Below are 14,159 nucleotides of genomic sequence, written 5' to 3'. Positions count from 1 at the left end.
CTTACCGCTGGCTGGCTAATACTCCCATTTAAAACACATTGTCTAATGCTACACAAGGCTTGTCATAGATAGATAGAACAGTTCAATTATTAACAAAAAATAGGGGGCGAGGGGTCTGTTTTATACAAAACTAAACCATTACCAACCTACTACATAAACAGTAGAAAAGTGCATACAAATATGAATGATTGTACAAAATGAACAATAAACCATTATGGAATATGTATGGTATGTAATATATTATATTATATTATATATATTGTATATATACAATTTATACAATATACAACATACAATGTAATATATAAACTACAGTTTGAGTAAATTTAGCTTTGTACAGTACTTTAATAAAGGCAATGAACCTACTGCTGTAGCTGCAGCATATACTGTATATATCTTCGCACATTCATATAAAGGCTAATTGCTGTTTATTCTAAATATACCGTTTATTCTATATTAGACTGCACTTTACTGCTTCTGGTTAGATGTGAAACTGCATTTCTTTGTCTCAGTACTTGTACCCTGTAATGATAGTTAGTTGAAACTAATCTAATATGTATTAGCACTTATATATTATATGCACAGTAGGATTTGTGAGACTATTGTATGTTATGTGGAGCATAAACATATCTGAACAAAATAAGATAGAACATGTTATATTCCTTCAGCTATGGTGGGAAAACTATTTAATGAATGTAGAAGCTACTAACACTATTGACAACATATGAGTGTGTGTTTCTTTTATTGAGCTAGTGATGCTTGTTTGGCGACATAATGAATGTGGGTCATATTTTACAGGCTTTGTGTTTACAACCACAGCACCGTTAAGCCATAACCTACATGCCCCACAACAAAACAACAGCCCTGCCTCAGTATGAACTGACCTCCGCTGTGATATTATAGCGTTTATATCATTGTATTCTCCGGAGAAATGTGTGTATTCAGTGTCACGACTGCGCCTCATCTTCCGCTTCTTCTCATCCTTCACACTGACCCTCTCTGTGTGTCTTTTTCTGTACAGAAAATCTGCTACAGCGAATTTTGTGTCCCTTGTTTCCTTATATGGTGATCGGCGTCGTGGCCCGACCCTCCTCGTGCTGTGAGCGAGGCGCGTGCACTGATCGCTGCCGCTCCACCGTTCACTTCCATATTTGGAAGTGAGTCTAACAAAAACCCGCACGAAGGGGAGGGGAGAAAGGACGAGAGGGAGGGAGGGAGAGAGCGAGCGAGAGAGAGAGAGAGAGAGAGAGAGAAGGGGTGGGTGGCGGAGAAATTCCTCCCACCCAGAACACTGCTTTGCGCCTGGATGGCTGCTGAATTTCGGTTAAAACAGCAGCAGCACAATAGTTTTACTTATTCATCTCTCCTCGCGCCATTGGAGAATTAATGAGTAGCACGTATTCACCTCCTTGAACACTGAAAATGTATTGTTACGGTCACAATCATATACGTAGGTTGTCTTTAATAAATTAGAAAAAGGTTACAATGAAATTAAATAAAAATGTTAGGCCTATAGTTGCGTTAAAAGCTTGAAGGATGTGTGTCCGACCAAGAATGTTGTATTTTTTATTTATTTATTGGGCACCATAATATGATTTCATAATGTGCATTAGATATTATCAGGGAGTTGTGGGTGTATTCATATACCAGACAAACACAGATTCCCATAACGCTCTTCGCCACCTATTTGGTATGTTTGATTTGTTCATCAGTGCTGGCCGCAACGCTAAAGGAAATACAAAGTATTAATGTAATTGCAGGGAAAATAAAAGAATAAAATGCGGAAAAAATACTGGTGGTAAGAGGTATAATATTGTTTCCCTCAAATGGTTTCCAATTAGTGTTATGTTCGATAACATCAGTCAATATGTTAAAATATCACTGGGAAGATTATTGTTTTTTATTCCCTATTTAATTTGTGTGTATAATATGTTAAGCAAACGCTTATTAATATTTAGATTATATCTGCGGCCCTCTTTGTGTTATCACACGTGACAGAATACTTAAATTAATAGCATATCCAAAAACAAATACAGCCGCTGGACAATTATAGGTCTAGCAGACAAGCGCTCCCGCTCGTGCACCTGGCCGGAGTCGTCAGGGGCGCGCGCTTATAGCCGCGTTCACGTCGTGTATCTTGTGTGTGAGCGAGACCGACCATTCATCATCACAGTTGATTCAATTCCTACCCAGACGCTGACTAATCCAGAGCTACAGCCATGGTACGTCCAACATCGTCTTTATCACGGTTTTTTTCCTCCTGCTGACTAATGTCGACTTCATCTTAAGATCTGGGGAGATTTTGCCGGTCTATTTGTGTTTTATTTCATAGGTTATGGTATTGCTTTTAACGTTAAACGTAGCTAACGGTAGCCGCTTCCGTATCGCACGAGCGCGCTGTGGCTAACGGCAGCGAACAGCACTGCTGTACCAACCGATAGGCTAACAAAGCGTTCATACAGCGCGGCCATCCGAGTTTTATATTTAATTAATCACACGTCAATCACTTAATTGTATTAATGTGTTTTACGAGATTGTGATAATGGACCCGAAAAAACGACTGTGGTACTAAAACAACTGGCGCCATTTCGTTCATCTTGAGTTTCGCTAAAAAAAAAACCCACAAGGATCTTATCGTGTTACCATGAATACCGTTGTCATGACGTTACTGGTTACTTTTACCGCATCGTGTTTGCCGTTTCACCTCTTGCTAGTTGACGCTTCTGCCGAAGCGCTGGCAGGTGCTTAGCGCTAACAGCAGGCTAACATGCTAACGTTATTGTTAGCTGAAGCCAAGCTACGTTAGCAAGAGGCAGGAAATGACACCCGTAGTGGCTAAAGCTAGCTGTGATTTCCTTGTTCTTTGTCTAACGGTATCTTTAGACGCTGGTTGTCTACGTTCTCCAGATCAAGCCACCATTACACCACAGTGACGTTATCTTATGTATTGACCATTTTATAAGTTTATGGACTAGTTGCGCCGTGACACTAAACGTGTTAATCGACAACGGAACCGTCCTTTTTGCCTTTATATAGCACGTTAGCGCACAGACGTGCACGTGTGCTGCATTCATGGCCCCACCCTGAATTTGGTGCATAGACAATTATTTTTTTTTATAACGGTTCTGTAATGAGATCTATCTTCCTGGTATTTCCCCATGTAAACATTTTACCATGTATTACGTTGGGATTTAGCAAATATTTGACGTTATTGTCAACATTATATAAGACCAGTTTTGGGCCGCGGTCTCTGGGTTTTCATAGTCGGTAATGCGCATCTTCTTTTTTAGTTGCGCATCTTATTTGTACAGCACGTCACGCCATTAAAATATATATATATATATATATTTCAAACGGATTAATAGACGAATTTCTCATTTCATTCATAGTTATTTTTGTGCAATGCGAAAATAAAAACAAATCACTTGCATATCTAATATTATATGCGCCGTTGACACCCTGATAATCACCTAAATCGGCCACTGCACACTTTACCGTTGCAGTGTTTTAATTTCAGAGTTTGGATATAAACCCATCAGGCCTGTTTTCTTGTGAAAGTGGCTCCTATGAGGCCTGTATCTTAACTGTTACTTTATGTAAAGGAATTCAAGACGTGTATTGTGGCTACACTTATATTGAGTCACTTGAACCGTCACTTCTGTTAAGAAAATTACCCCTGATTCAGATTAGATAAGGCTAGAGCTAGCTTGCTGTGACAACTAAAAATATACAGAATATGAATCTTATCGGTTTTACCGATGGTGTTTGTGTACAGATGAATTAGACATCATGATGTCTGAGCATCACTGGCTGTCATGTGCTGGGTCTTAGACATTTGTAAACTTCAGCAAATATTTTGGAGACAGACTTGGATGTTTTTTTTTCAGGTTCCTTGCTTGCATTCTTATTTTATTGATGCACAATGATTAAGGAAGTGAGTAAGGTTGTTTGCTGGTTAATTATTACTCTAAAAGTCACGGTTATCTCATGCAGGTCTTTTACGCCCTGAGCAAACATACAGAGCCTGTCTGTGCTACTTTGCAGTTCGGTTCCTTTTCAGTCTTTCCTGCCCCATTGTATTTCCTTTTCTTCGTCGTCTCTTTTTCCATTGACACATTGCTGGTAGACAGCAGTTTTCGTCTCTTGAGGCTGCATTTTCCTGTTTTTGAGTGCCTTAAGCAGAAGTCAGAAGACCAAATCGAGTTACGGAGAGGCGGTGACTCAGCAATGTGACTTGTAGCTACAGGCAGTTTCTTCAAAAGCCCCATTGTTTGAGACTGAACTCTGTGCTTTAATGCTTAATTACTGACCACTCCCTTACCCACACAGTCATCGTCATGGTAGAGATACATGGCCTTTTCACTACTTTCTACACCTAATGGTCACAGAGACTTTACACACCTGTTAGCTTAACTTTAGCATTCATGTTCAAGGTGGACTTTTGCCGTACAGTGCTGGAGAAAATGTATTTGTTTATCACTCTTGCAGTGTGACCGTACACATATGAAAATAAAAGGCTGTACTGACTGAGTCGTCAGTGTTGATTTCATTCGTACCAACTTTGCTGACTTTCAGAATGCACTACACAACTTGGCTCTGCGTCGGCCATGACCAACGGCTTGTCGCGGCCACACCGTTGCATTTCAATCCTCCTAATCAGTCGTCCTCGTAACGAGCATTCCTGCTCTGTGAGTGGCATGCCGCCCTCTCTGGCCTTTCTTATGATGTCACTTCTGGCCTGTTAAGCACAATGCCGTCTGTTGCCTCATTCAGGCAAAACTCACACGGTGGAGGAGGGCTGAAACTAACAATTGCTTTCATTAACAATTAGTCCGTCAATGTTTTAGATTAATTGTTTGGTCAATGTATCATTCAAACTGCTTGGTTTGTCCGACCAGCGGTTCAACACCTAAATATTAATTTACACAGGATATCACAGGACAAAGGAAACCGGCAAATATACACATACAAGTTGGAACCAGTGATTCTTTTTATTTAAAAGGGTATTTTAGGGATCAATGGATAATTGATGTGGAACTTAAAAGCGTTGGTCTCATTTACATTTAAACATCTTGTATTTACATAATGATATTCCCCCAAATCAATTCAAAGTGATTAAGCAGCCATTCAAGGTCCTAGCAATGGATTTTTCTGTGGAATTAAATTATATTTACATTTCATATAAAACCTGCATTCATATCTAAATTACCTTTTTGTTGTGTCGTCATCATCAGTCCATTGCAGAAATATCAGCCTCCATGTTAAACTGTGAATACTTTAAACTCTTGAGTTAAAGGATTGTTCTCTCCACAGGCCTCGGGGGTTAAAGTCACAGATGAAGTTATCGCAGTCTTCAACGACATGAAGGTGCGTAAGGCTCAGCCGAGTGAGGAAGAGAAGAAGAAGAGAAAGAAGGCCATTCTGTTCTGCTTGAGTGCCGACCTCAAGAGTATTGTTCTGGAGGAGGGCAAAGAGATCCTTCTGGGTGACTTGGAAAACATCACGGACCCATTCGGGCACTTTGTTGGGATGCTGCCCCCAAAAGACTGTCGCTACGCTCTGTATGACGCCAGCTATGAGACCAAAGAAACAAAGAAGGAGGACTTGGTCTTTATCTTATGGTGAGGGCTGCCACAATCGGACATTACTGGGTTTATAACGATCAATATAAACAGTTGGCTTTAATAATGTTTCTGCCTCACCCGTAGGGCTCCAGAGGACGCTCCCTTGAAGAGCAAGATGATCTATGCCAGCTCAAAAGACGCCATCAAGAGAAAATTCCAAGGTAAGTGGTAGAGTTTGTATGGTTGGACTATTGAGAGCAAGCTCTCATTCACCATGATGTTGATAATATCGAGCACATATTTGATACCAATACAAGAGAAGTCATTCAGCGCACAATTTAAAAGCAACTGCAGACTGGGGTGAAATGTCCAATGCATCGAGTTTTAAAGCACACAGAAGCTAAAAGCAGATTTCCCAAATTCTGTGCTAACTCTGGGTGCTTTTAGTGTAAGCCAATCATTGGAGCGAGTCTTGTAAGGTCAGAAAATGTGCTATATTATGACACTCTAGCCTATAATCTATCTATATTACCAGGATATAAGTATGTCTTTGTCTGAACACTTGTTCAACATTGTAATTCTGACGTGTTTTAACATGTTTTGTTTTTTTAATTTTCAGGTATTAAGCACGAGTGGCAGGTGAATGGTTTGGAAGACATTAAAGACCAGAAAACTCTGGCAGAAAAGCTCGGTGGCACATCAGTAATCACCCTGGAAGGAAAAGCTGTATAAACCCCCCCCCTCCCCCTTCTCCTCTCTGGCTACGATCGAGGCCTTTCAGACACATCTGTTGGGTTTTGCTGTTCATTCCGGTGTGGTTTGGAGACGGGCAGAACCTAAACCATTTGCGTGACTCAGGGTGGGATGTTGTGGGTGGGTTTCGGGTCAAGTGACAGTTTAAAAAAAAAAAATAACAAAAAAAGAAATTCCGCAAATGCAGACTGTCATTCCACTTCACGCAACATAAAGAATATGAACAAAACACACACAAAGTAAAATATTAAGATACGACTGAAAGATGAGGATGATGATAGAACTTAAATACACATACTGTTCATGTTTAAAGACGGGTTTTGTTCTTTTCCAGGTTCCATTTGAATGATTGCAGAGAAAGGGACAGACGATAACCGGTTTAGTTTTCCAACTGTTAAATCCCGACTTATAATCGTTCCAACTACATTTTTTTTGCCAAACTTCTAGTTAAGTTTTGTAAGTGCGTGTAGTTGAGACTAGTTATAGTATGAACTAATTCATAAGATCTATTAAATCCTTCTCTGGGGGAACATGGTTAAATATATATTTCATTCTTTTTGTTTTGTTTTTGTATTTGTTTCTTTTTCTTGAACAGGCAAATTTCAAAATTTCAGTGATTCCTTTTTAATTTCCAGTTCTGGGTCTGATAACCATGGCATTTGATTAAGTTAACAGACAACATTCCTTGTACTTGTTAAAACCAGGATCTCCTTGAATTAAAAACTCTGGTGTTGTAAGGGTCTGATGGGAGCGATGTGTATATGAAGGAGCAGCGGTCAGAGTTTAGACTGAATATTGAATGGTGGCTGTTTTGTATCGTCTCCTTATCTCTAATAAAAAGCACTAAACTACTGACTTGTACGGCTCTTTTTCCACTTTGTATTACTGTTTCTAACTCATGGTGTTCTAGTAATCTGTTTCTTATCTATGATTCAAAAGTAATTATAAGGATGGTCCTCGGATCGTACTGCACAAATGATTATGTGATAAATAATCTGGACCTCCAATTAAAGTAGGGCTGCAACTAAATACTATATTCATGTGAACTGATTGCTTTGTCAGTGAAATGTCAAAAGATTGTGTTTAATGCCCAAATTAAACTATTCAACAATTTACAGATATTCAGTTTACTATCGTAGATTATAATAACAGCCAATATTTGTACCTGAGAATTTGGGACCAGTGAACTTTTGTAGTTTTTCCTTATGGAAAAAATGGACTGCCGATACGTTTTCTGTCAGCCGTTTTATCGATTAAATAGACTTTATATTCAATTTAAACCAAACGAGTGCGTCCATTTAGTTCCATTGCAGTACCTGTTCTGACCACAAGAGGGGGCCACAACATCACTCTTGAAACTTCAAAGAACCACTGACACGAACACTTATAAATCTCTCTTTAATAAAATATATCAAGCATTTCTCAAAAAAATAAAATCAACACCGTCTCTCCAGTCCACATTAAGAGCATAATGTCTGCTGAAATGTCAAGAAGCATCAGTGGTGTCCAAGAACATGTTTTTAATCTATGTATTATGTGTGTATGCAGATCAAGTGGATACACCAAATGATCCTTGAAGAGGCATACAAATACTAAACCATGTTCCACACAATCAGAGGAAAGAGCAGGAAAGATGTGAAGACAAAACGTCAACAGACTGCTGTCATCCACAGTAGGAAAATAATCTGGTGCTACTGACGCACTGCACACAAGGACAAGTGTTTTTCCCTCTCGTAATAAAGTGGCTTATGTTATATAGGCTACTGCGGAAACACTGACTGTGGGCAAATGCATATGAAAAGATGCCGTGGTGATGATCTAATAGGCCCAGATGTTACAGGGGGAGATTAAAGGAGAGAAAACCCTCAATGAAGGGGATCCTAAAGGTATTTATCTGCTCTACTGATGTAGAAGGGTGTTATTTTTTATTTGATTTCATCTTGTTTCACTCTTCTTTCTTTAGGGAAACAATGCATTTCACCCTGTCTTTTTGCTTTGCTACGGTCCTTCTTAGTCATGGACACAGTCTAGTCGGTTTCCATGCACCCAGTAACAGATCTGAGCGAACTTCAGAGGAGTGATTCGCACGGCCACATTGTAGTCCCTGTTCTCCCCATCTATCTCCAGCCACTGGTGTCCAGAGAAAATGCCGATGACCTTCCTTTCCCAGCGCTCTAAACCGTTGTCCCACACTCTTCCGTACACTCCAGAGCCGCTGGCTCCAGGTCGGGCGTCACAGTGCTGGTATATCAGGTCGCTGGACTCTTCTTCCACTGGACAAAACCTGTACACCAGCTCCCCGGATCTGTCGCTGTCAAAGCCAGAGAAGTGGATGCGATTCCCTGCCAGGTCATCAGAGGAGGGAGCCACAGAGAGGCGCATGAAGGGACGTCGGTGAGGCCAACGCAGCTCCAGCAGGGCGTAATCGAAGTCCATGCTGACCTCCTGAGGGCCCTGGATCCAGCCCTTTGGCACACGGGTACGTTTCACCCTCACCCAGCGGACCAGAGGCTTCTTGGAAGAGGTGAGGCCGGCATTAGTGCTGTTGATAAATGGAGGAATCAGGAATCCCACCCTGAGCTTTCGCGCCCCCTTGACATAATCCTTTCCATCATGCACACAGTGGGCAGCTGTGAGGACATGCTGCTGAGACACAAGAACGCCGGTGCAGCCGGTGGAGATCCGCACGGCTGTGGAGAAAGGGTAATCCAACAGGAAGTTGTCCCCTTGGATGTTGAAGCGTCCGTCCGCTCCGTAGATCTGCCGCCTCACGCGTCTATGCCTGGGCTTCACTCTCGGCCCTCTCCCAGGTGAAGGGTGAGCGAAGGCATCTCCTTCAAACTCCTCATCGCCCTCCACATCTACAGTGGTGAGAGTGCGGGAGCCGTCGGCGTAGAGCGTCTCAAAAGCCAGTTTCTCTGTGAGCTGCTCCTTCTGGGCCTCCTGCTCTCCTCTGTGGAAGCAGCTGGAGTTGCAGTGAGTGGTGAAGTCCAGCTGAGTCTGAGCGCTGAAGCGGGAGCGGATGAGAGGCGTCGGTGAGTGAGGGACGAGCGTGGGGACGTGGACGGGCGGAGGGTGAGGAGGGTGAAGAAGGGACCAGGTGAGAGGGAGGAGGAGCTGGAGCAGCACGAGCAGCTGAGTCAGCAAGAGGGAGCACTCACGTGGCGAAGTCATGGTGACGGGAAACACTGCAACGACACAGAATAATCATGAGAAACAGCTTACAAATGTGTCTTAGATTGCATGAATTCCTACATGTTTGTCAAGATAACAACCGTGGAAAACACTCCCAAACAATCCGTCTTACAAACTCTAACCCCCCCATAGATCTGCACTATTTACAGTTGATTGTTGATTGCAGATCACAGCAGTAATTTGTGAGGTCAGCTTGCAAAATCTGATGTTGCAACGCACGCCGGAGTTTCATCTGGTGTGACGGGGCAACAATGACCCTCTTGTTCCTGTAATATAGATTAACAGGAAAATAGGATTTCAACCTGATGGAAACGAACAAGCATTTTAAAGTCTGTTTGGAGAAGAATTCCAAAGGAAGAAAAAAAGAAAAGAAAAGTTCATTGTAGAGGAAGCAAAGTGGCCACAGACATAACTGAGAAGCCAGAACAAAGTGGAGCGGTCAACACTGAAAGGAAAAGAACTGCAGTGTGTGATTGCTTCAGACATTATTTAAAAAGACAGTGTTTCCTACATGGTATTATGTATTATATGGGGGACTGAATAAGAGGTTGGGAGGTCACAGTAAAACCCCTCCGATCAAATATGTGTCAAAGCTCAGATGTAAGACGTTGTTTTCCATCAAACACTAACGGCTTCAGTGTACGTGGGGCTTTCAGGGCAGATTAGCAGCAGCAAGGAGATACTTGATCCGCTCTAAAGGCCGTGGACTCGGAGGCACTCATGGCATGAAGAGAGCAGGTGTGTAATAAGTGAAAAGAAACAAGTCGAGGCACGGCAGCAAAACAGAGCTCTATTTCTAACAAAGTGCAGGGTGGGGCCAGTCCACCTATGTGCAGTTTCTTTTAACACTACAAAGGAGGCAGCGTTACCAGAAAAAAGAGCTTTTGTAAGCAGGGAAAGTACAAACTTCCCTCCATGTTGAAGTGTCAGATACTTGACAGCGGCGGCAGTTACAGAGGATCTTAAGTGGTAAATTGGCTGTTGAAGAAGTGGTAATCTGTGACGTATAACCTGTACAATTTATTACAAACAGGGAAAGTGATATGTTCATGACCACTGCTGTCGTAAACAGAATCTAAGTGATTTTCTTTGTGATGTAAAGGCATGAAATAAGAGACATCCCTGTGCAAAAGTGACAACATATAACTATGAGTGTTGATTTTTGCTTGGAGATTATGGTGCATCTTTTAAGTAGTGATACATCTCTTCACAGTTATTAGGCTGTATTGCACATAAAAGGAAAAAGTACAAAAAGTCTGCTCTTTCAGTCCACAGATCACAGGCAGTCTGAAGTCTATAGAAGACTCCCTGTTCAGCACATAAATGTGATCTAATCTTGTCTGACATAATGTATGCAGCAGAGTAAAATGAAGTTCAGCTCCCTTTAGCATCTGTCATACAACAAAGAAGCACAACTCTCAGTTTTAACAAGGATTCAGTTTGGAAACACCTGAAACCTCAGACAGACGGTTCCTTATTTAATGTATTTGATGTCCAATCTTTGCCCATCATGTCTCCCTATCCTTGGGTAATATTTGGCCTAAATAATCACCTTATATCTGGCTGCATAAGGCTGTAAAAATCCCTCTTTTAATTCATGGAAAGACCTATAAATGTAGCAGTGGTGGTCATTTTTGGCATCCCAGTAGATACAGAGCAGCGGAAAGTGTCAAATCAATAAATCTAATCCATTACCTTCGGATTAGAGATCGATTGCTCGTGTTTACATCCCAGTCGTGTGTTCCTCCCCATCAGAAGAGTCCCTCAGGATCATTCCCCAGGTTTCCCCTCATCCTCTGCGGTGACAGGCAGGTAGTTTTTCCGCTCCTCGTCCTCCCCCAAAGGGAAGATCTCTTCTCGCTCTTTTACTGCTTCTACAAATAAAGCTCAGTTGCTCTGCATGTCCGGAGCCGGAACCGCGAGTGCTTCTACCGAAACCTGCTCAGTTCAGACACAGAGACACAAATAAAAGTCACTGAAAAGAAGTGTTTACTCTCTCTGGAGCGTCCGGCTTCACGGCTCCAGCGCCCCGCCTCCGCCAGCTTGTTTGCAGAGGGGAGGGGGGGGGGGGGACCTTCAATTACAGCTTATTCTCACAGTTTATGTTATATTGTACATTCATCACACGCGATAAATAAACCAACACTATACGATGACAAGTTTGACATCATCTTCGTCGTCCGATGTCTTTTTATGACAATATTACGTCTTTTTATGACATTTTATGAAATTACTTTTTGGTGATATTTTTTTTATATAACTTTTATGTCATACTATACTATAATAGTTTGAATGAAAATGTCTTTATTGCATGCTATGCTATGACATTTTTATTACATTTTATATGACATTTTCATAACTTTCTATACTATAACTCGGTCATGTCATCTTTTATGGCTGTCAGGGACCAAGCAAGTAGACCAGAAAGACACAGGTGTGTTTGTTTTTTTAAATGTTCCTTTATTATTTTAGAAAGGCAAAAACAACTAACAAAAATACTTATGGGCCCATGAAAGACGTCAAAATAACAGAACTAAATCGAAGCACTAACAGAAGAGTACCGACTAGCACAAAGCAACCTTCTTAACTGAGACATGGGAGAAAGATATAAAGTGGATGATCAGGCCATTCAGACAAACAAGGGGATAGACGAATACATAACCATCTACACAAACTACAATAAACACAATACATGTCCGTATAGTGCAACCTAATATTTACAAATGAAACACAATGAAACATAAAACCCTGTTTGTCCAAAGAATTAACAAAGAAATAAAACTAGAAAACACCTCTCCTCATGATACAGGAGGAACTTGGTGCAGTCCAACTCCTTGAAGCAGCTGGAACTCCTTTTGTTTGACAGCCAGATGACTCCAACAGCAACCACGATGAACTGGTAGCTGCATGAAAACCGAGTGAGTTATTGAAAACTAATATAGCTAAATTGTTTGCTATATTACTAAATGTCTGCACTCCAATGTTCTCAAAAACTGAAAATGAAACTGTTTCCTGTTTTTTATCAGTTTGTATGTGCATGTGTATTTTAAGTATCGTGCTGAAAAGAACTCTGAATTGAGTAAATTAAACAAATAAAAAGAGTTACCATATGTTCTGTTGTTCAGTGTGTGGGTGATTGTGTGTATATAACAATAGGATTAAATACACTTTTATGCCATTCAATACCATGACTGTTCATGACTTATTTATGACACACTACTACACTGTGACTTTTGAAATAAATTGAAATAAATTATTTTAAGGAATACTATGCCATGACATTTTCATCACGTACTATACCATAGCATTTGCGTTTACATTTTATATGACATACTTTACAATGACACTCTTATGGCATTTCATGCTATACTGCATTATGACATTCTCATGGTGTACTGTGACATTTATCAAGACATACGATGATCTTTTTATGACATTTTGTGACATGTTCTAGTATCACATATTTATGCTATTTTTCAACAATTATATGATGATACTATGCTATGTCATCTTTAATGATATAACGCAACTTTGCGTAAACAAATTGATATTCTTATGGCATATCCTATGACATTTTTATGACAAACTATACTCCGACTATTTTAATTGCTTTTTTACAGCACACACAATTATGACATATTCTATGACATTCATATGGCATACTATACTACGATAATTTTACAACATATACAATTACTATTATGGTGTATGGTATATATATATATATATATATATATATTAATAATATCTTACATAAAATAATGCCATACAATAATATGACTTTTTAAATAAAATGTTATGACGTACTTTAATTTGTCTTTTTGTGACATTTTTGTGGCATACTATATTTTGACCTTTTTCATGACATGACATACCGTGAACTCAAATCCAGATCTTTGAGGTCACCTTCACTGGACACAGAAGTAAGTCCATCACCCACATAAACGTGTTGATGGACAAACTGCTTTGCATCTGAGCCATGTTATTTCTCAACCAGGTCAGCCACTCATATAGACGCTGAAGGGTTTCCAAACACATGCACCTTCCTGCGGAACTTTGTGACTCCATTGCTGAGGTCATTGTACTTGAACCACGGGAACCTGAGGTAATTGCTGTGAACTTCTCCGACCTTACAGCAGTAAAACAGCCGTTCATCATCCTTGGTAACAGCCATTTGTTCCCCACGAAAGCACAGTAAGACACCATGAAGCGTGTTATTATGGTCTGGTCCCCTGATGAGTGTGTCAAGCCTTCAAACTAGGGCACTTAAATCAAATACTACTCAAATCTTTCCTGGTTTCTGGGGACGATACATCACAAATGTGGGCTAGTAACAACACTCTTCACCTTGCCTCAGTGGTAGTGCTGGTTCATGACGGTGCCACTCAGTGGTTAGCTTCATCAATGTAGACTTCTCTGTCCATTATCTCCAGAGAGATGCCGTCTTTGACAGACAGAGCAAGTTTGTCATCATCTGAGCCTCTTTGAAAAACCTTGCCTCCAAGGATGTTTGTGTTAATGACAGGAGCTACCTCCTCAGGACTGAAAAGAGGGGTCAAATGATGTTGCTGTATAGGAGCACTGAACTTCTTTATTTAGATTGATCCAATACAGGGTCCTGAAGACGTTCACACTGGATGGCTTGGG

The 14,159-nt window shown here is 40.8% G+C and overlaps 2 protein-coding genes across 2 annotated transcripts; one reads left to right on the top strand and one right to left on the bottom strand.

Annotated features, from left to right (window-relative positions):
- The first annotated feature begins 2,093 nt into the window (after window positions 1-2,093).
- cfl1 (cofilin 1) lies at window positions 2,094-7,169 on the top strand. Its single transcript, XM_079167020.1, has 4 exons — window positions 2,094-2,222; window positions 5,314-5,621; window positions 5,709-5,785; window positions 6,184-7,169. The coding sequence occupies exons 1-4, from the start codon at window positions 2,220-2,222 to the stop codon at window positions 6,294-6,296; spliced, it is 501 nt and encodes a 166-aa protein (XP_079023146.1). The 5' UTR covers window positions 2,094-2,219; the 3' UTR covers window positions 6,297-7,169.
- Window positions 7,170-7,716: 547 nt separating this feature from the next.
- Window positions 7,717-11,450, bottom strand: prss23 (serine protease 23). The gene is made up of 2 exons (XM_079167463.1): window positions 11,208-11,450; window positions 7,717-9,505 (listed from the first exon to the last, which is right to left on the bottom strand). Exon 2 carries the CDS (start codon window positions 9,489-9,491, stop codon window positions 8,328-8,330), a length of 1,164 nt encoding a protein of 387 aa, XP_079023589.1. The 5' UTR covers window positions 9,492-9,505; window positions 11,208-11,450; the 3' UTR covers window positions 7,717-8,327.
- Between the last annotated feature and the right edge of the window lie 2,709 nt (window positions 11,451-14,159).

Source organism: Pholis gunnellus, assembly GCF_910591455.1.
Source record: "Pholis gunnellus genome assembly, chromosome: 10".
Lineage (NCBI taxonomy): Eukaryota > Metazoa > Chordata > Actinopteri > Perciformes > Pholidae > Pholis > Pholis gunnellus.
This window is presented reverse-complemented; position numbering and strand designations above follow the sequence as displayed.